We start from the raw sequence: 27,223 nt of genomic DNA, 5'->3' as shown, positions 1-27,223 counted from the left end.
TAGGGGGAAATGAGCTAGAAAGGGATTACTGTTTTGCCTTCGTTTTGCTGAATGAAGAGGAAAAAGATACAGGCACCCTCAGTGTAACCATCCTAAATGACCCTTTAGAGGAGTATTCCCTGCTATGTCCCCTGCTGTCTCTCCTTCCTCTTCTGAACCTCTCCCTCTGGCTCTCTGGAAGAGACTTGAGGAAACAGCAAATAAATCAAAAGAGGTTCCCAAGAAAAAAATGCAGGACCTTATTAATCCATCAGAGGCAGTCTGGAATGTCTTGGGGAGAAGTAGCTGGAGAACCAGCACGATCCAGTCCTCCTCTCAGACACCAGAGCCCAGCTCTCTGCCGCCCTTTATCTTCCTTCTCAGCCAGTTTCCCCCAGTTGTCTTTGCCATCAAAGCCTGTCCTCATGCGTTGCTCTGGACTCCGTGCAGGTGGCATGCCATTTCCATATCGTGTCCCCTCTCCAGCCTGATTGCCAGGCTGCTTTTTGATGGAAGATCAGGACCCATGAGGTCCTATTTTAGCTGTTTCGTCGTGGCACCTACTGTAATGAGGCTGTTGTGTTCGCATGGAGACACAGTTCCCTCCCTTGTAGATACGTGTGACAGTGTGGGGGGTGCCTAGCATCTGTGTGCCTCTCTCCCAAGATCATCCACGATGGAGGCTTAAGAAAACGGAGCCTGGCTCTCTATACTGTAAACCTTCGACCTGAAAGGCTTAAGGGGGGACATGCTGATCATGCCATTAATAAAATGGTAGAATGTCATCGATTCCTCAACAGTTGATTTAAAAATGACTCCCCACCCCCGCGGTGTGTCTTGTCAGTATTTCACAATTTTGAAACCAGAGGTCAGCCACAAGAACATGGTATTTATTTCATGATGTATTTCCATTCAGGAACCCAGTGGTAATCACACTCCTCCTCAGTTGTCTCCATCACTTAGCCAAAGCACTTACACCACTGGTGGCTCCCTAGACGTTCCTCACATTATCATGCAGGGCGATGCAAGGAGGAGAAGAAATGAAAACTACTTTGATGATATTCCCCGATCAAAACTGGAGAGGCAGATGGCCCAGGTAAGGTGTTCAGAGCCTCTGTGATGTTTTTGCCTTTCTCCCAGATCAAGTAATGCATTCCGATTTTGAACGGTCACTTACAATGGATGCATATTGTACCCAACCTAAATGGAATTTTCCCATTTTATGTCATGACTTTTATTCCCTGCTCAGTTGAGCTAGATTGAAACAGACCTTTCTGGGAATGGAATGTAGACACAAATCATTGTTATCCAGTTCTTGACTGAAGATATTATGTCTGGTCTCTTTGCACCTAGAAAGTCTTTGCTCTAAAGGGAATAATGCTGTGTAAGAATCAAATCACAATGAAAAGTCATAAAGGTCTAGATTACAGAGTTAAATTGGTTGGATGACAGGGGGAAAGTCACGGGGGCAGGGGCCAGTAGGGCTAACTCCAGGTAATGCTGTTAATTTCCTGCCAAGTTTACAATGTGTATAGACTTGTACAATGGGGACTGTTGCAGCCATCTCATATTGCCACCTTGAGTAGCTGAAAATGATGCTGCTGCCTGACACAAATACCTGAAGAGCGAGATCTGTCCTGTTCGGATCTCTTCATGATTCGGGTATGGATGTCTGGGTCTCTCCTGTCCCCAGGTCACTGCTCAAAAATTTAAGTCAGCCATAGCCAAATAGTGGCACTGTCGCTAAAGCACTTTCCGATGGCAGCTTGCTCTGCAGTGTCATCCCGAGATTCAAAGCTGTGGATCTGTTGACGACTATTGGCAGAATCAACTCTTTTCATCCTCATTCTAGGTTCAGACTGATGTGTTAAGAGACTTCTCTCTGCCTCGCACACCTAAGATGAGAATCTTGAGGTGAAAATTTGACTGTAATTGCTTTGCCTTGGTTGTTAAATATTTTTCTCATCTGTTTGGTGAGATTCTGTTTTTTTTTTAAAGCCTTTGGTAAACATTCAATGCTGCCGCTCGTGAAAGAGAAATGTGAAAAGAATGTTCTGGAAGCCGTGGCTATTCTGCCTACAAATGCCCTGGAGAGAAGGGGGTCTGAGATATTGTGTCTCCTTTCAGCTTGCTCAGTATTGAATTGGTTTCAGGGTTCTTTGTGCAGAGAATAGCAGTGTTGGGATTATGGAGAATCTTTTATTGCAGTGAGGTGGAAAACGTAGGAGAGACAAGAAAATAATAATCTTCCCTCTCTCTCTTGTTCAGTATTGTCTTGTAATCCTTATTACTGTTTTCACTGATTATTTTTTTTAATAACGTATCTAAAACTCCCCCCCCAAAATGTTCATATATTTTCTGCTATTTGTTAGTATTTGTGGATCACATATGTGGGTGAATTTCTCTAATGACAGCAGAGACATTTGTTTTAACCTTGAACCATGTAGTCTTTATGTATGAATACAAACTGGATCTTTCCTGAACCCTTACCTACCCTGCTGGATAAGGGAGGATCATTCATTAAGGAGAATTAGCCATTATTGACTGTGCCAAATTCAGCAACAGAATCACCTGGCTGAACTGCTCATGCAATTTATGAAATTTCTCCACATAGTGCGGTTTTTTTCCAAAGAGGAAATTAATTACTCTTCTGCCTGAGCGTGAACCCTCAGAGGTAATCTAGCAATTGCTCCCTTATGGTCTTTATGAGATTCACAAGCTAGGGGAAGTATTACTTTTTTGAAGAGTCGAGATCTTTTTCTTGTCGTTCCAATCAGAATGCATCCCTTTCAGGAATTGTCTTGCCCTTGAGAAAATTGAATGAACTTCTATCTGGCCAGGTGAGAAAGGCACAAATGCAGAAAGAGAAGTGAGGTAAGCAGCAGATGAGATGTGAGCTGGAGAGGGTCTGTGTGTACGTGCTTATTTCCCTCCCTCCCCGCCCCCACCCTGGTGCTGTTCCCTGTGTTCAAATGACTGATGGAGACATGGGCCTCCATCAGCAGCCAGGAGCTTATTAGAAGCTTTCTAAAATCCCACTGCTCAATATATAGTGCTTTTGCTGCAGAGTAAATAGGAGATGGCACTACAGGAATCCGATCAATAAGAAGAAGAGATTTTGGGATCTCAACTCTTTATGTTGTGTTAATTGCAGTTTTTTATTTGTCTTGAGACTCTTTCCCAGTCTAGAAATGCTAGAAATCGTGGAGAAATGAATGGATACCTTTTAAAAATAGCGCCATTTCGAAGCTTTAACCTGTCAAAATATGAAATACTCGGTAATTTTGTTGTTGAATGGTTTTATTTATGTGACTGTTCCACCATTTAGCCACTCAGTTGATGCTTTTTCTTATTTTTCTGTTTCTGCTTCAGGTTTAGCTGAGCCCCCAGCAGAGTGATGTGGAATTCTAGCCATAGGCCAGGAACCTGAAGCTCTTAGCGGCTACAGTAATTATAGGAACCTAACTTTGTTAAGGTTTGCCCAGCAGATGTGTTTCCACATCTTTAACTTAGTAAACTCCTGCTTAAGGTTAAATTGAGGTAAATTTAATGTCCATTCTACCTGTAAAATTTGTTAGCATATATTTTTCAAACGTTAACACAGTGTTTAGTTACTTATTTTCAATTGAAACTGTTCAAAATATCTTTCTTGGAATCCAGAGAATTTTAAATAGCATGGCTATTGTTTGCTTTTATTCTGACATAAGCAATGTTGTGGCATCAAATTGTCTTACACAAATATGGGAGAAACAAAATCAAGTTAAGTACTATTAGGATTTCTGAAACCATGAAATGTAGTGATGTCAGCACGTTTAAACAATGGGTTTCCTATCATGCTGGAAACACTGGATTCATTAGCTCAGAAGTTCTGAAAGGCTTCCCTATTTCCACACCCCTAATAGATAAATGTCACATTCACATGTGTATAATATTACCTTAATATGTATAGAGTTTGCTTTTCAATTTCCAAAGTGCTTTCACATCTGTTCTCTCATTTTAGCACAAACAAGGTGTCCTACACAACTATTTATGTGTGTATAGCATGTTGCAGATCAGCTTTTAAGTCCAAGTTCTATGGAGATAAGATAGTTAAGTGAATAATATGAAAAATAATAACAGAAAGAAGAAAAACATTTCCAGTATTTAGGACCTAATCAACAATATTTAGAAATTTTCTTGAGTGATACTTAGGATGAGTCAAAATGTTCTTGAATAATAAAGAAGAGTAATGGAATTAATAAAATTTAGGGACCACATGCTCCAAAGTTATGAAAAAGAAAAAAGAATTTCCCGATGTGACACTTATAGCCATTTATTTATAACCAAATACTTATGGGAAAATGAAATAATCCTTCTATTTTCACAAAATGAAAAAGACTCCTGAGCAGTAAGAGAAAACCCACACTAAAGAAGTTCTTGTGTTTTGATTGCTGTCATCTAAATAGAAATATCAATATTGCCTGAGGCAGTTACCTTACCGATGTACACAAACCTTAGAAGCAGACTTATCCACATTTCAAAGACTGGGAAACTGAGAAATTATGTGACTCGGTCTGGGTAGCACAACCAGAAAGCGACAAAATCAGAACTTGCCTGAGGTGATATGTTAGGCACTAGCAAGGCTTTGTCTCCATTGCTTCTAAATCACTAGAAAGTTCATTCAGTTGAATGTCTAATATATTTTGATCCAAACAGTATTACTTAATATGTATGACTAGATCAATTACTTCTTTTTTTAATTAAATCTTCTTTAAAGTCTTTATTGAATTTCTTACAATATTATTTCTGTTTTATGTTTTGGGTTCTTGGCCGCGAGGCATTAGGCATGTGGGATCTTAGCTCCTTGACCAGAGATCACAAATCTGCAAACCCTGCCTCGGAAGGCAAGGTCTTAACCACTGGACCACCAGGGTGCTACCTCAATTACTTCTTTATTTGAAAGCACTTTACATATTATGTTAGTTCTACAAATGTTTGTTCTTTTGATACTGTTAGAGGAAGAGAAATGGAAACTGGGCCGCATAGAAGCCCTGCCGTGGCCCCACCCATACCTGAGACTCCACGTGCAGTATCTTATTTAAACCTCACCACAGCCCGTCCTATACTCAAGGAGCCCACGTGAGTGAGTGCTTTGCCTCACAGCTGCTGCATGGCAGAACCCAAACACAAGCCGTCTGCCTGACCGTGTCCTATTCTTCTATGCCCCTCGTGGGCTACTTCTATTTTTAAATGATATGGAATATCTTTATAACACTTCAATAAATACCAGTTTCCCATATGCTATGTCAGATCCTCTATCCGTAGAATTCTCCAGGCAAGAATACTGAAGTGGATAGCCATTCCCTTGTCCAGGGGATCTTCCCAACCCAGGGATCAAACCCAGGTCTCCTGCATTGGAGGCAGATTCTTCACTGTCCGAGCCACCAGGGAAGCCCATACGTACATAGAGACAGTGAACAGAGCAAGGATAATATCACTGGTGGTTAGTGGAAACTTACGGAATCAGCTCATGGTTCTCACCATAAAACTTAATTTTTAAAATTTTATTTTATTGCAGTATAGTTGAATCACAATATTGTGTTAGTTCCAGGTGTACATGGATATCACCAGATGGTCAATACTGAAATCAGATTGATTATATTCTTTGCAGTCAAAGATGAAGAAGCTCTATACAGTCAGCAAAAACAAGATCGGGAGCTGACTTTGGCTCAGATCATGAACTCCTTATTGCCAAATTCAGACTTAAATTGAAGAAAGTAGGGGAAACCATTAGACCATTCAGGTATGACCTAAGTCAAATCCCTTATGATTATACAGTGGAAGTGACAATAGATTCAAGGGACTAGATCTGATAGTCAGAGTGCCTGAAGAACTATGGACGGAGGTTCGTAACATTGTACAGGAAGTTCGTGACATTGATCAAGACCATCCCCAAGAAAAAGAAATGCAAAAAGGCAAAATAGTTGTCTGAGGAGGGCTTAGAAATAGCTGAGAAAAGAAGAGAAACTAAAGGCAAAGGAGAAAAGGAAAGATACACCCATTTGAATGCAGAGTTCCAAAGAATAGCAAGGAGAGATAAGAAAGCCTTCCTCAGTGATCAATGCAAAGAAATAGAGGAAAACAATAGAATGGGAAAGACTAGAGATCTCTTCAAGAAAATTAGAGATACCAAGGGAACATTTTATACAAATATGGGCACAAAAAAAGGACAGAAACAAAATGGACCTAAAAGAAACAGAAGATATTAAGAAGTGGTGGCAAGAATACACAGAAGAACTATACAAAAAAAGATCTTCACGACCAAGATAATCACAATGGTGTGATCACTCACCTAGAGCCAGACATTCTGGAATGTGAAGTCAAGTGGGCCTTAGGAAGCATCACTATGAACAAAGCTAGTGGAGGTGATGGAATTCCAGTCGAGCTATTTCAAAACTTAAAAGATGATGCTGTTTAAGTGCTGCATTCAGTATACCAGCAAATTTGGAAAACTCAGCAGTGGCCACAGGACTGGAAAAGGCCAGTTTTCATTCCAATCCCAAAGAAGGGCAATGCCAAAGAATGCTCAAACTACCGCACACTTGCACTCATTTCACACACTAGCAAAGTAATACTCAAAATCCTCCCAGCCAGGCTTCAACAGTACGTGAACCATGAACTTCCAGACGTTCAAGCTGGATTTAGAAAAGGCAGAGGAACCAGAGATCAAATTGCCAACATCCATTGGATGTTAGAAAAAGCAAGAGAGTTCCAGAGAAACATCTACTTCTGTTTTATTGACTGTGCCAAACAAAGCCTTTGACTGTATGGATCACAGCAAACTGTGGAAAATTCTTAATGAGATGGGAATACCAAACCACCTTACCTGCTTCCTGAGAAATCTGTATGCAGGTCAAGAAGCAACAGTTAGAACCGGACATGGAACAACAGACTGGTTCCAAATAGGGAAAGGAGTACGTCAAGGCTGTATATTGTCACCCTGCTTATTTAACTTATATGCAGAGTACATCATGAGAAACACCAGGCTGGGTGAAGCACACGTTGGAATCAAGATTGCCGGGAGAGATATCAATAACCTCAGATATGCAGATGACACCACCCTATGGCAGAAAGTGAAGAAGAACTAAAGAGCCTCTTGATGAAAGTGAAAGAGGAGAGTGAAAATGTTGGCTTAAAACTCAACATTCAGAAAACTAAGGTCATGATCTGGCCCCAGCACTTCATGGCAAATAGATGGGGAAAAAATGGAAACAGTGAGAGACTTTTTCTTAGGCTCCAAAATCACTGCAGATGGTGACTGCAGCCATGAAATTAAAAGACGCTTGCTCCTTGGATGAAAAGCTATGACCAACCTAGATAGCACATTAAAAAGCAGAAACATTACTTTACAGACAAAGGTCCATCTAGTCAAAGCTATGATTTTTCCGGTAGTCATGTATGAATGTGAGAGTTGAACCATAAAGAAAGTTGAGTGCTGAAGAATTGATGCTTTTGAACTATGGTGTTGGAGAAGACTCTTGAGAGTCCCTTGGACTGCAAGATCAAACCAGTCACTCCTAAAGGAAATCAGTCCTGAATATTCATTGGAAGGACTGGTGCTGAAGCTAAACCTCCAATCCTTTGGCCACCTGATGCGAAGAACTGACTCACTGGAAAAGACCCTGATGCTGGGAAAGATTGAAGGTGGCAAGAGAAGGGGACAACTGAGGATGAAATGGCTGGAGGGCATCACCGACTTGATGGACATGAGTTTGTATAAGCTCCGGGAGTTGGTGGTAGACACAGAAACCTGATGTCCTACAGTCCATGGGGTCAAAAAGAATCGGACACGACTGAGTGACTGGACTGAACTGAACTGCAGGTGTACAGCACAGTATGAGTTATATATACATGTATATATATCTGTTCTTTTTCAGATGCTTTTCCCTTGTAGGTTATTACAAAATATTGAGTATAGTTCCCTGGGCTGTACAGTAGGTCCTTGTTGGTTATCTATTTTATGTATAATAGTGTATATGTGTTAATCTCATCTTCCTAATTTATCCCCTCCCCATTTTCCCCTTTGGTGATCATAAGCTTGTTTTCTGCATCTCTGAGTCTGTTTCTGTTTTGTAGTAAGTTCATTGTTATCTTTAGATTTCACATATAAGTGACAGCATATGCTATTTGTCTTTGGCTTGTTTTACTTGGTAGGATAATCTTTAGGTCTGCCCATGTTGCTGCATATGGTATTATTTAATTCTGTCTGTGGCTGAGTAATATTCTATTGTGTGAATGATAAAGAATATATGGTAATATCCATTCCATATCCATCAAGTGTCCTGTTGATGGACATTTAGGTTGCTCTCATGTCTTGACTGTTGTAAATAGGGCTGCTGAGAACGTAAGGTGCAGGTATCTTGGTGTATAGTTGATTTACAATGATGTGTAAGTTTCAGGTATACAGCAAAGTGAATCAGTTATATATATATATATATATATATATATATACATATATATATATTTATACACACACACACATATATCCATTCTTTTTTAGATTCTTTTCCCATATAAACCATTACAGAGTATTGAGTAGTGTTCCCTGTGCTATACAGTAGGTCCTTAGGATTGCAGGATTACATTGTATCTCTGTTTTTATTTTTTTAAGGAACCTTCTTACTGTTCTCCATAATGGCAGTACCAATTTACATTCCCACCAACATAGGAGGGTTCCTTTTTCTCCAGATCCTCTCCAGCATTTATTATTTATAGACTTTTTGATGATGGCCATTCTGACTAGAATGAAATAATACCTCATTGTGGTTTTGATTTTCATTTCTCTAATAATTAGCAACGTTGAACACTTTTTCATGTGCCCATTGGCCACCTGTATGTCTTCTTTGGAGAAATGTCTATTTAAGTCTTCTGCTTATTTTTTGATTGAATTGTTTGTTTTTTTGATATTGAGCTGTTAGTGTATTTTGGAAATTAATCCCTTGTTGCATCTTCTGCAATATTTTCTTCCATTCTATAGGTTATCTTTTCACTTTGTTTATGATTTTCTTTGCTGTGCAAAAGCTTTTAAGTTTAATTAGGTCCCATTTGTTTATTTTTGTTTTTATTTTCATTCCTCTAGGAGGTAGATCTAAAAAGATTGCTGTGATTTATGTCAGTGTTCTGCTTATGTTTTCCTTTAGGAGTTTTACAGTATCTGCTCTTACATTTAGGTTTTTAATCCATTTTTGAGTTTCTGCAGTGCTTATTTGTTGATCCTCTTGTGGGAACTCCTCCCTGAACATCTTGGGAGAGCTCTGCCTTCCTCCCATGTTTGTCAAAAGCTTTGTATGTAGGTGTGGAGTTTATTGCTCCGAGAGAGAAGTTCTTGCCTGTGGGGGTCTCTCCAGTGCCCGGATGCTGCTTCCTTAGCAGCTTCTTCAGTTGGAGTTTTGATTTGCTTTCTTTCTGACTCTGTGATCTGCATCAAGACATGTGATTTCTCTAACTTTAGTTTCCCTGTCTTTAAAACATAGATAAAGACTGCCTCACAGGTTTGTGTGAATCAGATAATTTTTGTGAAAGTATATTCCAAACTATGAATCATTATTGTGTACATATAGATAGATGTATGACTGTCGGTTCAGATCATATCCTCTATCAGTCCCTAATTCAAAGGTCCCTGGTTCATAGTAGGACCAGTTAATAACAAAAGCATTAGGTAAGTGGTTAGAGAGTGGTAACAGTCTATAAAGACCACCCCTTTGTTCCAGTATTATACAGGCTTAGAATACATATTGAGAACGAAATTGGAACTTTCCTCCTTATTATTTTAATTGTATAAATATGAAGGCTGCCACGGAGTATCTCTGATGGAAAAGGGATCTGTGAGATGATCACAAAGCGAGTGAAAGCAGAGGAGAGTTGGAAGAATTCTCTGCAAATTAAGGGTACAAAAGTATGAAGCAAAGGATATCTTACAGTAATAACACGTTATTATTATAACATGGTAAGAGAAAACATTAAGCAAGAAAGAAAGGATTGTTTTTTCCTTAAATGAATCTTACAACTTGAAACAACTAAGTACACAAAATTGTTAACTAGAGAAGCATAGATATCCCAAAAATCCATGAAGTAAACATTGAGCCAGCCTCTGGGCACGAAGATAGTAATTTATTCTTCTCTACTTTCCCTGGGAGAAAAAGCCTGGTCTTCCTAGGTTCTACCCACTGCTCTTGTGTGATGGAATTTATAGAATTAGCCTTCAGAAAATGGTGCAACTGTTTTGAAAAGAACAGCATTTTACAAAGTGATTTCCCACCCCCCATGAAACAAGTTTTATTATTGAGTTACATTAGATTTTTTCAAATGTCCATAAGTTAGTGGCTAATTTTTAATTTAGATTTTTATCACTTCACTACTACTCAGAAAAACTCAGCATGTCCATGACTAACCCTAACTGTGGTGTTGGAGAAGACTCTTGAGAGTCCCTTGGACTGCAAGGAGATCCAACCAGTCCATTCTGAAGGAGATCAGCCCTGGGATTTCTTTGGAAGGAATGAAGCTAAAGCTGAAACTCCAGTATTTTGGCCACCTCATGCGAAGAGTTGACTCATTGGAAAAGACTCTGATGCTGGGAGGGATTGGGGGCAGGAGGAGAAGGGGACGACAGAGGATGAGATGGCTGGATGGCATCACTGACTCGATAGACGTGAGTCTGAGTGAACTCCGGGAGTTGGTGATGGACAGGGAGGCCTGGTGTGCTGTGATTCATGGGGTCGCAAAGAGTCGGACACGACTGAGCGACTGAACTGAACTGAAAGAACAACTCCTAATACTTCAGCACAGACAGATAATGTATAACTCAAAAAAGAAGGTTAAGAATAAACTCTGTAAGCTCTTTCATCAGGAGCTCCCAGTATGACAGCTTGTTGGGAAGACAAGCTAACACCCAGCTTCAGTGATAACTTGGGATGTTGATGATCTGTGCCCCATTTCAAGCCAGAAACTCTGGACCATCAGCCATCTATTCCCAAAGGCATCATGCCAACCAAAAGTGGAAAATAGTGCTTTCATACCTGGAACTTAAACCTGATGTGTTGCATACCTAGTTTATTATTGTGGATGGTTAATTGCCTCTTCTCAACATATATGCTGCTCTCCCCATGACAGTTTTGGTGCTGGAAATTCCAATATGATTAGCATCTTACAGGCAACATTGAAATGTTACTGTCTATCCTGTACCACAGTCAAAAAAATAATGAGAAGAACTTGGAGAATCACTCAGATGGATTCCCCTTCAGGCTTTGATACTCCTCTTACAATTCGTGATTGTTTCATTCTCTGTCCATTTCATCAGTGAAGCAAATTAGACAACCAGGAGTTTGTTCTGATTGATGCCATCAGACCTAAACACCTCCAGTCCCTTTGTGATGCCACCACCTCTCCTTCTGTGCTGGTACTTAACCAAGAAGAATATTTCCAATGAAAACCAAGCCACAGATTTTTAAAAAGACATAAATAGAAAAGGTCCTGTTTTCAACTGAATAAGTAAGAAATCTGACAATATATGAAAAACCCTATTTTAGTGGAATTGATCTTGTGACATTTAGTGGAGCCTTAGGCTGGCTAAGCCTTAGGCTTAGCTTGTTCACAAAGAGGCACACCAGGCTATTTTTCTCCACTTGTTAAATTTTCGGAATGTTTCTCATTAGATTCAGTCCAGTTCTTGGGTCCGCAGGTCAACGTTGGCTGTTATAACCTGACCTTGATACATTTTCAAGTGGTATGAGAATTCTCTTATTCTTCTCCTCCTCCTTCCTTTTCTTTTTCCAGTATCAAGGAAAATAAAGAGGTTTTTAATGTCCAGGGGAAATAGGGCTTATTGAGCAATCCTGTCTCAGTAACTTCCGTTCATGTATGAGTAAAGTAATAAATCAGCAGAGACTCTACTGAGTGCATGCAAGTAACAGAAATCCAACTCAAGCATAAAAGGGCACATATTTGGGTCATTTTTACTACAAAGTCCCGGTAGCCTGGGTTCAGATGCTCATTTGATGTCTTGGTCCTGGACTCCTCGTGTCTCAGCTTTGTTGTCCTCTGGGTTGGCTCTTTTCTCAAACAGGCTTTTTCTGCATGAGGGGAGTTTCAAGTCCAATTCCTGTTACACTCGAAAACCTGTAAGAAAGAGGGCTTATCTAACCAAGAGTTCCCCCAGAAAGACCCAGGATTGAGTCCCATTGGTTCAGATCAACCTGGATCTGGTTTGGATCATTTATCTGCCCTGAGCTAACCACACAGGAGTGTGTGTGTGTGTGTGTGTGGTGGTATGTGTGAGATGTGATTAGCCAATCCTAGGTCACATGCCTAGAGATGGCTTTAGCTCTGCCTGGACCACAGGAACTGAGGGGTGAGAAGGGAGGCTCCTCCCGTTGACAGGCTGTTATGACCAGAAGTGACAGTGGTTTCTGGGCCAATAGAGATAGCAGTGGTGAGCACTCCAGTAAGCCCACTCTGACTTCCAAATTCTGAAAATGTTTGATGGAAAATTATTATATTATTAATACATGCCTGACCTGCTACAGTCCATGGGGTTGCAGAGTCAGATACAACTGAGCGACTGAGCAGCAACAGTACGTGAGTATTACTTTCATTTTTGTGTACTTAATTTGAGGAGCTTTTTTAGAAACAACATATTTGAAGTAAAGAGATCAGGGCTAAAAACCCTATCTCTAATATCTAATACCTCTGTAACTGAACAAGCCTCTCAGCTACTCAGGGCCTTGGTTTTCTCTTCTTAAAGTAAGATCATTGCCCCCTCCCATCACTGTTGTGAGACACAAGTAAAGTAATAGTTGTCAAGTATTTAACAAACTACACAGCTCTACGTTTGGGTGGTTTGGGAAATCATTATTATTTTGAGATAGCTTTACCTTCCTTCTTTTCTGTGCTTTTTCAACTGCGACTGGGAATAAATGCATTCTAAAATAAAGCTCACAATATTTAGCTGTGTTGTACAAAAGTATTTCTATTTTCCAGCTGGTAAACCCCAAACTATTACCTCTCCACTGATATGGAAACAATAGTTCTTAGGACTACAAGCACTGTACAAGAACTTCCTATCTGTATTATAACCTAGTTAGTATTGAAGCTCTTTGGAGAGGATTTGTGGATGATTCCATACTTAAATACTTTATGAGTTAACATGTATTAAAATATGCCCTTATATGTTAAAACATTTTATTTTATTTCTCCTATAGCAGAGTCTATGTGGGCTATGTAGAGGTGATACCCGACTCTTCCTTATTTTTTAATTCCCTATAATAAGCATCCCATACTTATCAGATTACACAAGGTTTTTAGGCACTGCAAAAGCCACCAATTTTTAAGATTTATTTTTAATTAGAGGATAATTGCTTTTACAGTGTTGTGTTGGTTTCTGCCATACAACAACGTGAATCAGCTATAAGTATATATAACCTGAATCCTCAGAGCCAGGATGAGGACGGTGAACTGCCTACCAGCTCTAAGAGCCAGCACTGATTAGTACAGCTTTATAATGAGGAAGCCAAGGCACAGAGGGTTTATGTTGTTGGCCCAAGACCACAAAGATTGTAAGAAGCAGAGTCAGTACTCGAACCCAAGCTGTCTAGCTTCAGAGCCTGTGCTTTAACCACTGTGATGATGATCCCCTGGGTTGTATCTACACAGCAGAAATGCTGCTGCTGCTAAGTCGCTTCAGTTGTGTCCGACTCTGTGTGACCCCATAGACGGTAGCCTACCAGGCTCCTCTGTCCCTGGGATTCTCCAGGCAAGAATACTGGAGTGGGTTGCTATTTCCTTCTCCACACAGAAGACATGACACATTCTAAAAAAACTCTAGAACCCCAAGAGGCTCCAATACAATGTTTTGAGACCTTTGACATATTCTGCGAGTAATATTTAATACTTTATGTAAAAGCACGTGTAGTAGAGGCTTGAATCTCTAGGGTGGTGTGGACATTGTATTTGAAGAGAATCCTTTGCTCTTGATAGCCAACTTTTCATTCTTTACAAATCAAGGGGAGTAAAGAGTAGCTTCATGAAGTCAATTGCAAAATTATATGATCTCCACCTTTCTGTATGGATCTCTACTCTGAGGCTTGAATGCAGCCTCACAAGAATTTACAGTAACTTGCATTCTCTATATACATTTATGGCTAGAAGTTTCTTCTGTGCTCCTGTTAAAGAAAACCAGAGAACTTTAGGGTGAGAAGGGGCCAGAAAATGTATCCAGTCCAGTGTCTTGATTCAGCACCCCCTCCAACACATCCTTAGTAAACAGCCGCAAGTTTATATCTCTACTTGTTTCTGTAAGGTGGCCTCTTTGTGAGGCAGCCAGCCCCATCATCACTGAATAAGTTCTAATTAATAGGACTTTTGCCTTATAGCATGTTGGAATTAGCCCCCTTAAAATTCCCACGTAGTCAGTTAATGCTATCTTCTGAAAACACAAAGAGTAAATCTGCTCCCTCTTGCTGAGAATAGTGAAGACTAAAGACTCTGTGATGTCTTTCCTTTGCTATATTAACCACTTCCAGCTCTTGCCAATATCTCTCTGATAAGTGGGACGTGAGCTACACAGCATTCTGATTCCCAGCTCTGGCCATGTCGGCTTTGTTGGTGTTCATGCTTAACACTGAGATACTATTAATTCTTGTGGAACTTTTCTATGAAAATGTTTTAGTGTTTTTCAGTGGCCATGAGCCATGCCTCCCTTCTCAGGCCTCAACAGTGCTGTATGTGTATGTGTGTGTGTGTGTTTAACCTTACTGCAGGATCTTACATTTACATTATTCTTTTGCAGGTCTAACAGTTTTATCAAGTAATGAATCCTATTCTATCAGTGCCTTTTTAGAACTTGGTCAATGCTCAACATGTCACTGATCCTTCCCAACTATGTAATGCGCTGATTTTAAAAGCACACCTCAAAAAAATGTACCTATCAAGTAACTCCTCTAGTGTGTTGACTTCAGTGTTGAACAAGGCAGACCTGAGGAAATACCTGTGTAGCCCTCCATCAGAGACCTCTTAGGTTGGCATCATTCAAGACGATCATTCAAACAGACCTTGTTTTCCCATATATTCCACAAGGATAAAACGAGGAAATAGTGGGGTCTTAATAAGTATCATTGAATGAATGGCTTTGTCCAGTACCCCCTTTTTTTAACTCCTTGGCTGCACCATGCAGCAAATGCAATCTTACTTCCCCAACCAGGGATCAAACCCGCTCCCCCTGCAGTGGAAGCTCAGAGTCTTAAGTGCTGGCCTGCCAGGGAAGTACCTCCAACACCTCTTTTTTACTAGAGGCAGAAAGTGGTGTTGAGCATACAGTTTGTAAATGGGTTCAAATTCTTAAAAATGACATCCTCGATTTACAAGAAAGGAGCATGATTTATATTTTAAAGTGATGCTACTGGCAAAGAACAATTATTACTTTGCAAAATCGAATTTATTTGCAGCAGTTCATGTTATGATAAAAAGCTGACTGCTGCTGTTCTGAATGAGTGATTAATATTTCTGCTGATGGCCCTGAGAAATGTTTGTGTCAGGTGTAGCCAGACTTGGAGGTAGAACAAGTGAAATAGTCCATATTGCAAGAAACAGCATGATCCCAATTGACTTAAATTTCGTGCAACATCCAGGGAACCTGGGGCGCTGTACAGTAAGATCTGAATTGTATAAACAGTGTTCCACTTTTGTTCCTCTGCTCTGTCTTTTTTTCTTGTGAAGAGATTTCATAAATTTCATAAATAATTCTATAATGTCATTTAGGGCTACAATTGTCATATTAGGGAATGCAGGTTATGTATTATCTCTGCAAATGAATAACAGGTCGCATAGCTTTAGTTCTCTTCTGTTTTGGCAGCCGAGAGCTTACTTTATGTGCTGTCAGCACCAGAATCAGAATTTAAAGGGAAAGAGGGAAGAAAGCGGGGAAGGGGGAGCAGAAGAGAGGGAATAGAAGGAGAGAGAGGGGAAGTGGGAGAGGAAGCTGTAACTTTGCAGGCACCAAGTACTATCAGACTTCATATCATGTCAGTGTACTAATGATGAGACCAAATGTGGTGTTTACTTCCACTTTTGCTAGATTGATTCATTCTGATGCCAGCAATAATGGGTCATACATGGAAAAATTGCTGTTGGCCTGGTTTTTCACTTCCAGCAGGTGATTACTGATCTGTCCCAGAATGTCCCTGATACAGGGACAAGGTCATGTTCATGAAGGTGTGAGAAGACTGCTCTTTAAGAAAGGGAAGAAATGACAGGGAGCGGGATTTTTTTTTAGTCCAGTATTCCCTGCAAATAAAATAGTTGACTTGAAACCTTTTACAAAAAGAGTCAGTGGTAAGAAAGCCTGAACTTGAGATGTTCCCAGCATAGTTGAAAAGAAAGAATCACATATAGTTGTTACAGGGGCGTGTACACATCACAAAACTCAGCTGAGAAGAGAGGAAGAGAGTGGCTCCATCTACGATGGTGGGACAGAATAAGTAAGACGCTGGCCTGCGGCTTCTGGGTAACTCAGGAGAGACAAAAGGTTCTGGTTTCTGACTTCCAGGCAGGCTTCTGCGAGTGCCCACGGAAGAGGAGACCGCAGGGGCCGTCACTGCTGAAGAAAAGATGCACGCGAGGTGTTTGGTGCCTGGTTCCTTGGCTGAACTGAATTTGTCTGACTCCACCCTTTGACAGGTCTCACCTCGTTTTGGGCTCTACTCAAGGAGCTGCTGAGTTTTCTGGCTGCTGACCAAGGCTCCCTTTGTTAGGGTGCTTTTTTTTCTTTTGCCTTTGAAGCTGTTTTGTTCTCTCTTCAAGTTTGTTTTTGTTTTATTTTAGAAGCGCTGTCATCTGAGAGAAGAGATGGACTTCATTACTCTTTTAACTTTCACTCTGAATCTTTCATATTTCTTGTTGGACTCTTTCTGGTCCATTCCTGAACACCCCGAAGTGTGAAAGAATTATGACAGACATAAGAGAAACAGAGGGAAAGCTTTTTTTTTTCAGGGCTAGAACAAGGCAGAAAATTTCATCTCTGATAGAATCTGACCAGAGGGCTCTATTCATACAAGTTTCTTTATTAAACTAGCTATACAGCATCAGCAGACGCATGGAAGGTTTTCAGTGCCTAATTGGTGTTACTGAGCGGGTGGAGCTGTCACAGACTTGCTCCTTCCAAGACCTACCATCAGCTTCTGAATCCCAGTTGACTACGGGTCCTGACAAAAGAAAATGGATCATGTCCATAGCAATGCCTATTCTGTAAGCATTGACTGAAAGCAGGGCTGACCCCTACTCACATTGTGGCCCATGCCTTATACCCCATAGATGAAAAGTAATTGTCTCTGAATGAATGTCAGGGTGCCAGGAAGACAGGTTCTTATGCTCTAAACCTTTTCCCTCATTTTCAGTTTGCATTTGAAAGAATAATCCCTTTGTAGCATGGAAAGCATAGACAATTTGGGTATAATATGCTGGGTGCTGGGGAAGGCTTCTCTGGGAAGGCAACCCTGGAGTAGAAGGTGAGTGAGGGATTTGGTCATGCAGCATCTGGAGAAGGGGAAACAAGTGCAGAGGCTTTGGAACAAGAGTGCGCTTTGCTGTCCACAACTTGTGAACAGGAGGGAGAGAGGTGAGGCAGGGCAGGGGTAACAGAGGATGGAGTTCCTTGTAGGCCCATTATTAGGACTGAATTTTCTTCTGAGTTAAATGCAGCAGAGCAGCATGATCCAGCCTTCATTTTAAATGGATCGTTTTGGCTGTTGTATTGAGCATCAGCACAACGGGGCCAAGGACGAGAGCAGTGAGACCAGTGTAGAAGCTAATGGAAGAATCCAAGTGAAAAAAGGTAGTGTCTTGGACCAAGTAGAGATAGGACGGTGAGATTTTAGAAGTAAATTCAGTAGGATTTGTTGCTGGATTGAATGTGAAAGGTGAGCAAGAGGATGACCCTAACTGGAAGAAAAGGGTTGCCATTTAGTGAAGTACGAAAGCTTATAGGAGGGGAGAGGTCATGTGAAGCTTGGTTTGGGGCATTTAATTTAAGGTTAAGATGCTTATTAATCATCAAGATTAAGAGAGGTGTCAAGAAGGCTGGGTGTCTGCCTCTGGAGTTCAGAGGAGAGGTCTGGGCTGGAGACATAAATTTGGGCATTGGGATAGAATGAGGCCACCTGGTAAAGCCAGAAGTAAAGCATTAAGGACTTATACTCCAGGAGTCAGAGGACAATCAGATCACAGTAACCAGCAGAGGAGCTAGGAAATGGGAGGAGTGATCAAGTGTCAGATGGTCAAGGAAGATGAACAGTTGGATTTGACAAAATGAACGGTGGTTTCGGTAGAGTGGGCTCACGTGAGGAGAGGAAGGGGGAAGCAGAGATCATATAGATAGCTCTCAGGGCCTTTGCTTCTCAAAGAACAGAAATTGAGCAGGAGCTCAGGTAAAATATTGGGTCAAGGGAAGGGGCTTATTTGCTTTTAATGGGAGATGTTTCAGTACTTACCATGAATGTTCAAAAAACAGACAATGAAGGAGAGAGAACTTACTGTAAATTACCAGGTTACTACCAATTGAGCAAAAAAGAAGTCGACCTTTGGGAAAAAGACTTTGGAGACAGATGATATTCTTTTTACTTTGTTATTAGATTTGAATGCAAATGCGTTGTATTTTCTGAACTGTACTCATGGTAACCTGAGGCATGTGACGGTGACAAGAATAGGATGTGTGTTGTATTTGAGAAAACGTTTGCAGAGTCAGGAGAGAGGTCTGAACTTGAGATAAAATTATGCACCTCCAAAAGTGTGCTGACTTCATCACCAAAGAAATAAATATTAAATTATTGATATCTCAGTTTTAAGATTTCTATCCCTTTAATTAACCCCCATTTATTTGGATTTCATGGTAATTCAAATTCAGATCAACTAAATTAGCTTTTGCGATGTATGAGAAAAAGGAACTGAGAGAAAATTAATAAGCATATGAAATTGCAAAGGCTGTTTACCATCCTTTTACAGAACTGTTTCCAGGCTCCTACAAGCAGCCCGTTAGCAGATAGGTCTGCTAATTACAGATGTTCCTCTCTTTTCAACAAAGTCAGCAGCTCTTTTTCAGCCTTTATCAGGAAAAGATGAGACCGTCTCTAACAAGAAGTCTGCAAGGTTAATCTCTGATGCATTTTGCCAGAAGTGTGTTAGCAGTGATGTAGTTTACTGAGGGCCCAAGTGGCAGCAACAAAGTAGATCGACTAAAAATTATAACGAGGAGAGTAATTAATGTTTCCATGGTGCTTGATCATTTGCCAAGAAATACTGAACACGTTCTGTGATTCCATTCACTCAGTCAATACGTTTGACAGCTTCTGTATTTCAGGTCCTAGAAACCTAGCTGTGGAAAAGTTCCCTTTTGCGTGAAGCTTAGCATGAGCTGCACAACAACCTGGTGAAATAAGTAGGCCGAGTGCTATTATTAATCTTCTCAGATGAGGATATTCTAGTGTTTAATTAAAGCTTAGATTTAACTCACTTCTGTTCTAGGAATTTGGGCCCCAGCTGAAATTTTATCACTAGTATTTTCTTTCTCAAAGCTTTTGAACACTCAGTACTTCAATACATGTTGTACTCTGAAATGTTATCTTCATAAATATAGTGAAGGAGAAGAGGGAGTCAGAGGATGAGATGGCTGGATGGCATCACCAATGCAATGGATATGAACTTGGGCAAACTTTGGGAGATGGTGAGGGACAGAGAGGCCTGGCATGCTGCAGTCCGTGGGGTTGCAAAGTCGGACACGACTGGGCGACTGAACAACAACAAATATAATGAAATTCTGCAGGGGAAGCTCTTTTGCATTTAAAAAATTCATTCCAACACTCAGTCTGATAACCGTGTGTCTGGAAGAGCCATTCCATGTTATGAAGACACCAGTTACAGCTGATCCGTCTTAAGTTACTACTCTAGGAGCCTGATCAAGTCTTTACTGTCATCAAAATTGGCTTCCCTGGTGGCTCAGTGGTAAAGAATCCTGCCAGGACAGGAGACGTGGGTTTGATCCCTGAGTCGGGAAGATGCTCTGGAGAAGGAAATGGCTACCCACTCCAGTATTCTTGCCTGGAAAATCCCATGGACAGAGGAGTCTGGCAGGCTACAATCCATAGGGTTGCTAAAGAGTTGGACACAATGACTAAACAGCAGCAACAATCATCAAAGTTAGTGTGATAGCTGACATGTATCAGCTTTTTAAAAAAACAACCTCCATAACATACTATTAACTGCCTTTATTTTAAACTGGTTTTAAAATCTGACTTTCTATCACTTGCATTGAGGCACATAATTATTAGAAATGAGAACATCTTTACTTTAAGTTTGAACATAGGTTTTACATGAAAAACAGTTATTGTAACTCCTTTAAAAGGTATATTTGCCACGTGGGAACTCTCTTCAGTGTATATGACTGGAGGTAGGTTTTATTTCTTCATTGACAAAATCTGACACAGATTTTTAAAAAATAAAATACTTATGGCACAAGACCCTCTCTTCCCTCCTTAACTCTCTGGTAACTTCTGTAACTGTTGGGAGATATATTCATGTAACAGGATGCTAAGGGGGAGCTTTCCTGTAGGCTCTAAGTATTACAAGTATTTCTAAAGGGAAAGCTGCTGGTAACGGAGCCTGACTCCCTCCTCGGAGTTGACCAACAGGTGGTGAGTCCTGTCCGGCAGAGCAGCTGCCTGTCCATAGAGGTAGAAGATTGCTGCTGGGAGGGCGGGGGGCGCGGGTCAGAAGATTGTCTGAGCCACAGTGGAAGGAGCTGAGGCTTTCCCTCCCTTCCCAGGGGAGGGGAGAGAGCACATGCCCAGGCAACACAAGCCTGGGGAGAAGGGTTCCACGGGGAACGTTCACCCAGAGTGGGGGAACCTGGCGTCTCTCTCCGTCAGTGGACTTCCGGGAGCAGACACGTGTAGACCAGCCTGTACTGAGGAAGAGAGAACTGGAGGGAAGTGTCCTGGCAGAGAGCGGAGTGGTTGTGGAGCCACGTGCTCTGCATGGCACGGATGCACTTGTGTGTGGTGTGGGTGGGCATTCAGGAAGAGGCTGGGCTTGTATGTGCTCCCCTGCCTCCCACCCAAGGGGCATGCGTGTGTGCTAGGAAGGTTGAGTAGGGGTCGGAGAAAGTCACCCTAGAGCCAGATTTCTCATATCAGGAACAGTGCTATCCAGACCCCACGTCCTTCCCAGCAGAGCCCTCCAGAGAACCTTCACAGATACAGTAGAATCCAGGGCAGGGCAGCTCCTACAGGAGGGGTCAGAGACCAAGTTAGTGTTACCCTGATAAGCAGACAACCAGCAGAGAGAATTCAGCCACTGCCAGATAAGAAAGGGGCCCTTGTCCTTCTCCTGTGTCCTTCTCCCCAGCTAAGTGCATGAAGGAGGCAGAGCTTGGGGTAGGAGGGCTCCAAAGTGGGCTCTACTGCCCCATCAGGTATGTGATGAGGAAGGGCAACGTTTGACTCATATATGATATTGGATATGGCCCATCTGGGGGTAATGATTGGAAAATAGAACATTAAGGTATCTGAACCTCCTGTGGAGTTGAGACTGTTTCATAAACTGACTCCATTTATGTGTATTTCTTTCAGGATTAGTAAACAGACTTCATATAACTGAATAGCCCCCTCCACCTTCTGGTGAAGTCATTACTGGGCTGGCACTCCTTCCTAGCCTGCTGACATGTTGTAACACTTTCCTATGTGACCTCAGCAAGCTACTGAACCTCTCTGGATGTCATTGTCTTCATCTGTCAGATGACAGGTGATCCCTGGATTACTTCTGTCACTAAAATTCTGTGAATGTTGGAGAAGATGTAATGTATGTAAAAGAATTAGCTCAAAACTGTGGGTGACAGTGCTTTAAGGGTTTCCTCGAAGCATGTTTGGTGCCAGTTAAGATGGTAATCCTACTGAAGCATGGAGTTAATATATTTAAATCAGATGACAGCTATTGGAGATGAGGCTGGGAGTTTAATGACACCAATGCTTAACTTGCTAGAGATTTAATTTTTGAAAAGTAGGAAGGGGTAGATGCCCCCCCCCCCGCCCCCAACGCTGTGGAGAAAATGGCATGCTGTTTAGGGCAGATGCTGAGAAGAGCAGAGCTGCGTTTAAGTGAGAGGTGGTTGGAAGTGCCTTTTGGTCAGACCCCAGGTATCTTACTTTCTTAACAGAATGCCAGTTACCCCACAGTCTGTCCCCAGCCAGCCATCCAGATGACAGAAGGAATGGAGAGCAAGATGTAGGTGGGTATGGAGCTGCGTTTGGAACTGGAGAGAGAGATGTTAAATTTATGGTGAACGTTTCTGGTAGGGTGGAGGTGGGAGAAACATTTAGCCAGAGGAAAGCTTTCGTTTCCACACTTGCACACTTGCTGGTGATAGGGTTCCTTGCTGGGTTTCTAAACCATACGGTGCTTGTGTTCTTATCTCCTTTCTGCACTGATCTTTGTATGCTCTGCTTGTGAATTCTGGGGATGTTCACCGTGCTTGGCTGAATAAGCTTAGGCGTTCTGCCATTTTCTGTGATTCGATTTCACAGCGTCTTTTAGATGATGGAATTCAGGAAAAGAACTCTGTAAAGGTCAGGCCAGGAGCCTCGTTGGTTTATCTGGTGGTTTCTGCTGTAACTCCTGGGAGGGTGCTGGTTCATTGGGCATTTGGTTCTAAGCAAACATTATTGCCTTTTAATAACTGTTGGTTATTGGATTGTTAGTGGTGTGGTGGAGAGTCCAAAACATGGAGCTGACTCATTAGACTCATAAAAAAGCAAATGCTGTTACCCAGAGTTTCTGGTGAGTGACAGAACTGAGCTTCCAGACCCCAACCCACCCCCCATTCCGCCTCCATGGCGCCCCCTCCACCACCACACGCTCCCACTGCTGGGCAGCAAACGGACACTTCTCCCCTTGTTAATCACAGAGTTTGCCCTTGAGAACTCTGGAGGGGGAAAATATCTTCTAGGTTTATCAAGCTGAGCAATGACTAAAGTAGGGAAGTCGTTTTATTGCATTGTGTGCTCCTGGTCGTTTGCCCATAAGAAAATAAAAATGTTTGGCTTGTGTTAAAGACTTTTTTCCTATCTTTCTTGAACTTCATGAAAATATTTATCCTATGAAATGAATGACGTGAAGGGGGAAAGTATTTCCATTCTCTTTGGCAAGTGGAAAAACACAGTTTGCTTTCTTCAAGATGTGAGTGGATTGGTAATTTCCTTTGACATAAAACTAATGCATAAATGGTCTTTTTTTTTTCTCCCAGCCAACCCAAAATGTTTTTAAGCAAAAGAATGACTTGGCAGTCAATTATTAAACCTCGGGCAACCTAAAGCATTTTTTGAGTGTTGTTGTTGTTTTTTTAAGAAATGTGATTCTTTGCTCTTTATTATTTTCCTCCTCCCCTTCCTTGATGCTACCTTGGTAGCTGCCGTGTTTTAAATATTGACAAGATGAGATAGTTTTCTGTTTATATCAGCAGTCGTCTGTCTGTGAGATATGGACGAATCAGAACGCTGGATTTCCTTTCTCAGCCATCCATCAGGTTCATAATGTAAGGTTACAAATGGTTATTTTCTCTTCCTGAACTTGCGCTGTGTCGTGTGTTGCAGTGTCGTCAATAGCTATAGGGACTATGTCCTGGCAATGCAGAAAATTTGTGATGTCTAACAACTCCCGAGATTTTTTTTTTTATTGTTTATTATACTTCATTCACTGTGCCTCGTGACTAAGTTAACGTGCAAAACATTGTCCTGAAATGAGAAACGTACTTGGTTTGGAAGTCTACAGTTAAAATCTGTCCCGTGTGAGTTTGGCTTTCATCCCAGGTGTCCTCGTTCACTTGCTTTCACAGGAGAAAGGAAAAGGGTAAATTGATATATATATATACCCATGTATATATCAGTGTTAGTCTTCCCCATTTTGTACTTCCCTTGTCCATGGGCTATTCAGTTCTTTGTGCCTAACACAAAGGTTCATGCGCTTCACTTGTGAGAAATATTTGAGTATGATTTGCATGATATTCTATATAAGTTTTATGCAAATGCAAGAGGACTGTAGCCAAGAGAGGCACCATTACAGCTACAAAGTGGTTCTCAGCCTAATCCTTTCTTTTTTTTTTCACTTGACAGTACTGAATTGATCTTTGGAATGCATGCAAATCACGACCTATTTTACTCTGAGCTGCTTAATATTCAGATATTCACATTTCACCTTTGCATACATTTAAAAATTCATTTTTGTTTGGAAAGTAAACATTTTCATGTTTGTTTTTTTTTGTCTATTTCATATTTTAAAATACAATCCTATTTTCACACTCTTAAGTTTTTCTCATTGGGCAGCCTGCTGTCTGAGAGGTTGAGACTTTTGGTTGAGAATCACTCAAAAGAGCTTTTGCAGAGCTCTTGGGGCAGCATGCAGAGGGCCTCTTTTGGGGTGCCACGTCAGGCATACCCCTCCTTGTGTGCATGGGATTTCTGGCTCTTGGGGACCAGTCTATACATTGCCTGGTACTGCTGCTCCCGTGACCCAGCAGTTCCTCCTGAACACGTTAACGCTCGCTAACCAGTGCTTTTTCACGTTCAGAAGTGGCCATCTCCACTCTTTTATCAAAAGAAACAAATTTAGGATAACCAGCTGCATTCTTTATTCTTGAAGATGTTTTAGAAGAACTGCACCAGCATCTTGCTTTCATGTGTGTGTGAACTGTTTGTAGGAGGCCTTTCCTTACATTCACATCCCAATGTATGTACACATATGTATACATATGTGCCTTCTTCAAAGCTGTTGAGATAAGGGAAAGTAAATGTAATCACATAACTTATGTATGTTTGGGTAGCCCACCTCTAATATTTGTTAGAATTATTGAAAGTGAAACCTGAAAATAACAATTGTCATTTAAAATCATTTTAGTTTTTTATTAAGTGATCTGAAGAAATAGAAAACAGTGTTTGTTAATATTCAATCTAAATTTACAAGCAGGTAGGTGGGAGTTGTTCCTAATAGAAAAGATTTAAAAGCTTCTATTAAAAAAATCAATTAAGTCCTCATTTAAAAATTTTTTTAAAGAATAAGATAAGGCTTGGAAAATACCATACTTCCCTGTCCATGTTAGAGAGCTAGATCCTAATCATAGCTTTTAGTTATTTACTGACATCCTAACAAAACTTTTCCTTAAGAAGAAAGAAAGAATATAAACAGTGTTTCCCCTTTGTATTCTCAGAACACATAGAATATGTGATATCTTCAGTTTCCATCTTGGGGGATAGAGCCTTATTTTTGAATTAGATATCTGGTGCAAATGAACTAAAACCATGCAGTTTTACCACCTTTTGAAATAATGAAAAGATTAATAGCTGCATTTTGGAATCTACCATCCAATAAACATCTATCATGGAATTTTGCAAATTTTTTTCTGCGTTATAACTAAATTCAGTTAGTGGCTTATACTTTTCAGCTGGTGGGTATGAGACATTTAATTTAATTACATTATATTGAGTATGGCCCAATTATAATCCTTAAAACTCAGCAGGCTAAGAATTTCTAGTTGGCAGTTGGTAAATACCTATTAAGCAGAATCAATTCTCTGTTTAAAACTTTAATCTCAAATTATGTTTTTCTTTCGTATTAGAAGATTAAGTTTTATTTGAGTTTGAAGGGATAGCTAATAATGTACATTTTCTTCTGTTTAATTATGTCCTAAAGGAACAAATACATACATAAATGCCAAGTAAACAGGGTTTTAAGCCATGACCAAATTCTTGAACTATTAAGATCATTTAATACATGAACCTAGAGGAAAGGTTTTTCTCCAAGTATTTTAAGCTATAAAGAAGTAGCCTGAAGATATTTAGTAAAAGTGCCTTGAATCACTGTAATTTCTCTTCTGCAATTACTTAAGCCTTTTAAAGAGTACTGCCAGTCACTAATAATTTACAATATGACAGACTTGCAATTTTATTTTGTTATTCTAATTAAACATTATTGCCTCATAGTAACCCATGTTTTGCTAAAGATAAGACTTTATTATAAACCGTTATTTCAGACAAAAGACTTTTTAAGTCTGTTTGATTTTTAATTAATATTTAATAAGCATTTTTAACTGAGAGATTATTAATTTTTTAAATTTACCTGAAGAAATACAGATAATATCTGGATATAAATTTTGTGTTTAACAGGACCTAATACTGGGCTTCACAATTGAAACTATTTGAAATGTGAGGCAAACCCCTCCCTTGCTTTTTCTCTCTGCTGCTCCTCCATGTTATCACCACTCGACCTGTTTCCTCCATAGTTCATTCCTGCCTCCAAAAGGACAGAGACCGAGGGCACCCTTGCTCTCTAAGTTCTTTTGTTTTTACTGTCCCTCAAGGAGATGAAGCTGAATCCCACCCCAGGGCAGGCCACATCTGCCCTTTACAATAGTGTAATGATGAGTCCATCCATTCCCACTGAATTAATTCCAAAGAGAAAAATCAACACCTACAAACAGGGTCTTCTAAATACTCTTATATCTAAGGTTAAAAATAATAATCAGTTGATGAGTTTCCAGGAAGAAAAGAAAATTATTTCCTTATAAATTCAATTTTAAGAACACTTTTTCCTCTGTTTGAAAATGAATTTCTGGAAATAGCACTCAGTATGACAAAATTCAGTTTCTATTTCCAGAAAGGCAGATTCAGTCCCTGTAGGGAATTTTTAAAATATTTGGTCTGGAGCATAGTTTCTGGGCCACAAAGAAAATAAGGATTCTGTTTCTCTTCCCTATAATTATCTTCCCCCATTGCATGTCGGGGAAGCGTGTCAGAGCACTCCAGATTCGGAGCAGGTGGTTTGGGATTTCTGGACAAAGTGGAGTCACAGGAGAGCAGATGATGGCGCTGCCTAAGCAGATGAAATGGACGCACCACTAAATTCTTCAAATGCTTATGAAATAAGAGATCGAGGTCGTTTCCAGACTGAGATGTTATGTGCTGTTATTCCCAAAATGGCTGCTCTGACTTCTGTGGATGATGTAAATATTTGGATCAGCATTCTGCTTTAAGTGTATGTGGAACTCACATTGAAATTTAATTATAAAAGTGCCTGAGTTAATTCAGCAATTAGAGAATGAATTTGCATATGATTTGCATGCTTAACGTACAAACACCTGAAATGTCCCCATAACCCCAGCTTCATCCCACCCATTCCCACC

General features: G+C 40.6%; 1 protein-coding gene across 7 annotated transcripts in view; it reads left to right on the top strand.

Annotated features, from left to right (window-relative positions):
• The window catches only part of ANKS1B (ankyrin repeat and sterile alpha motif domain containing 1B), a 1,164,394-nt gene that overhangs the window by 1,065,510 nt on the left and 71,661 nt on the right, over positions 1–27,223 (top strand). For 2 of the 7 annotated variants that reach the window (XM_010831583.1, XM_010831584.1), the window contains exons 5-6: positions 896–1,075; positions 23,513–23,584. The exons of 2 other annotated variants lie outside the window; for them this stretch is intronic. In XM_010831583.1, coding sequence (XP_010829885.1) covers positions 896–1,075; positions 23,513–23,584 — 252 coding nt within the window. The remainder of the gene's footprint in view (positions 1–895; positions 1,076–23,512; positions 23,585–27,223) is intronic. 3 more of the 7 variants (XM_010831582.1, XM_010831580.1, XM_010831585.1) reach the window with 2 other exon arrangements.

Source organism: Bison bison, unplaced genomic scaffold (genome assembly GCF_000754665.1).
Source record: "Bison bison bison isolate TAMUID 2011002044 unplaced genomic scaffold, Bison_UMD1.0 scf7180017864529, whole genome shotgun sequence".
NCBI classification, from domain to species: domain Eukaryota; kingdom Metazoa; phylum Chordata; class Mammalia; order Artiodactyla; family Bovidae; genus Bison; species Bison bison.
Note: the sequence above shows the minus strand (reverse complement) of the source record. Positions and strands in the feature narration are given on the sequence as shown.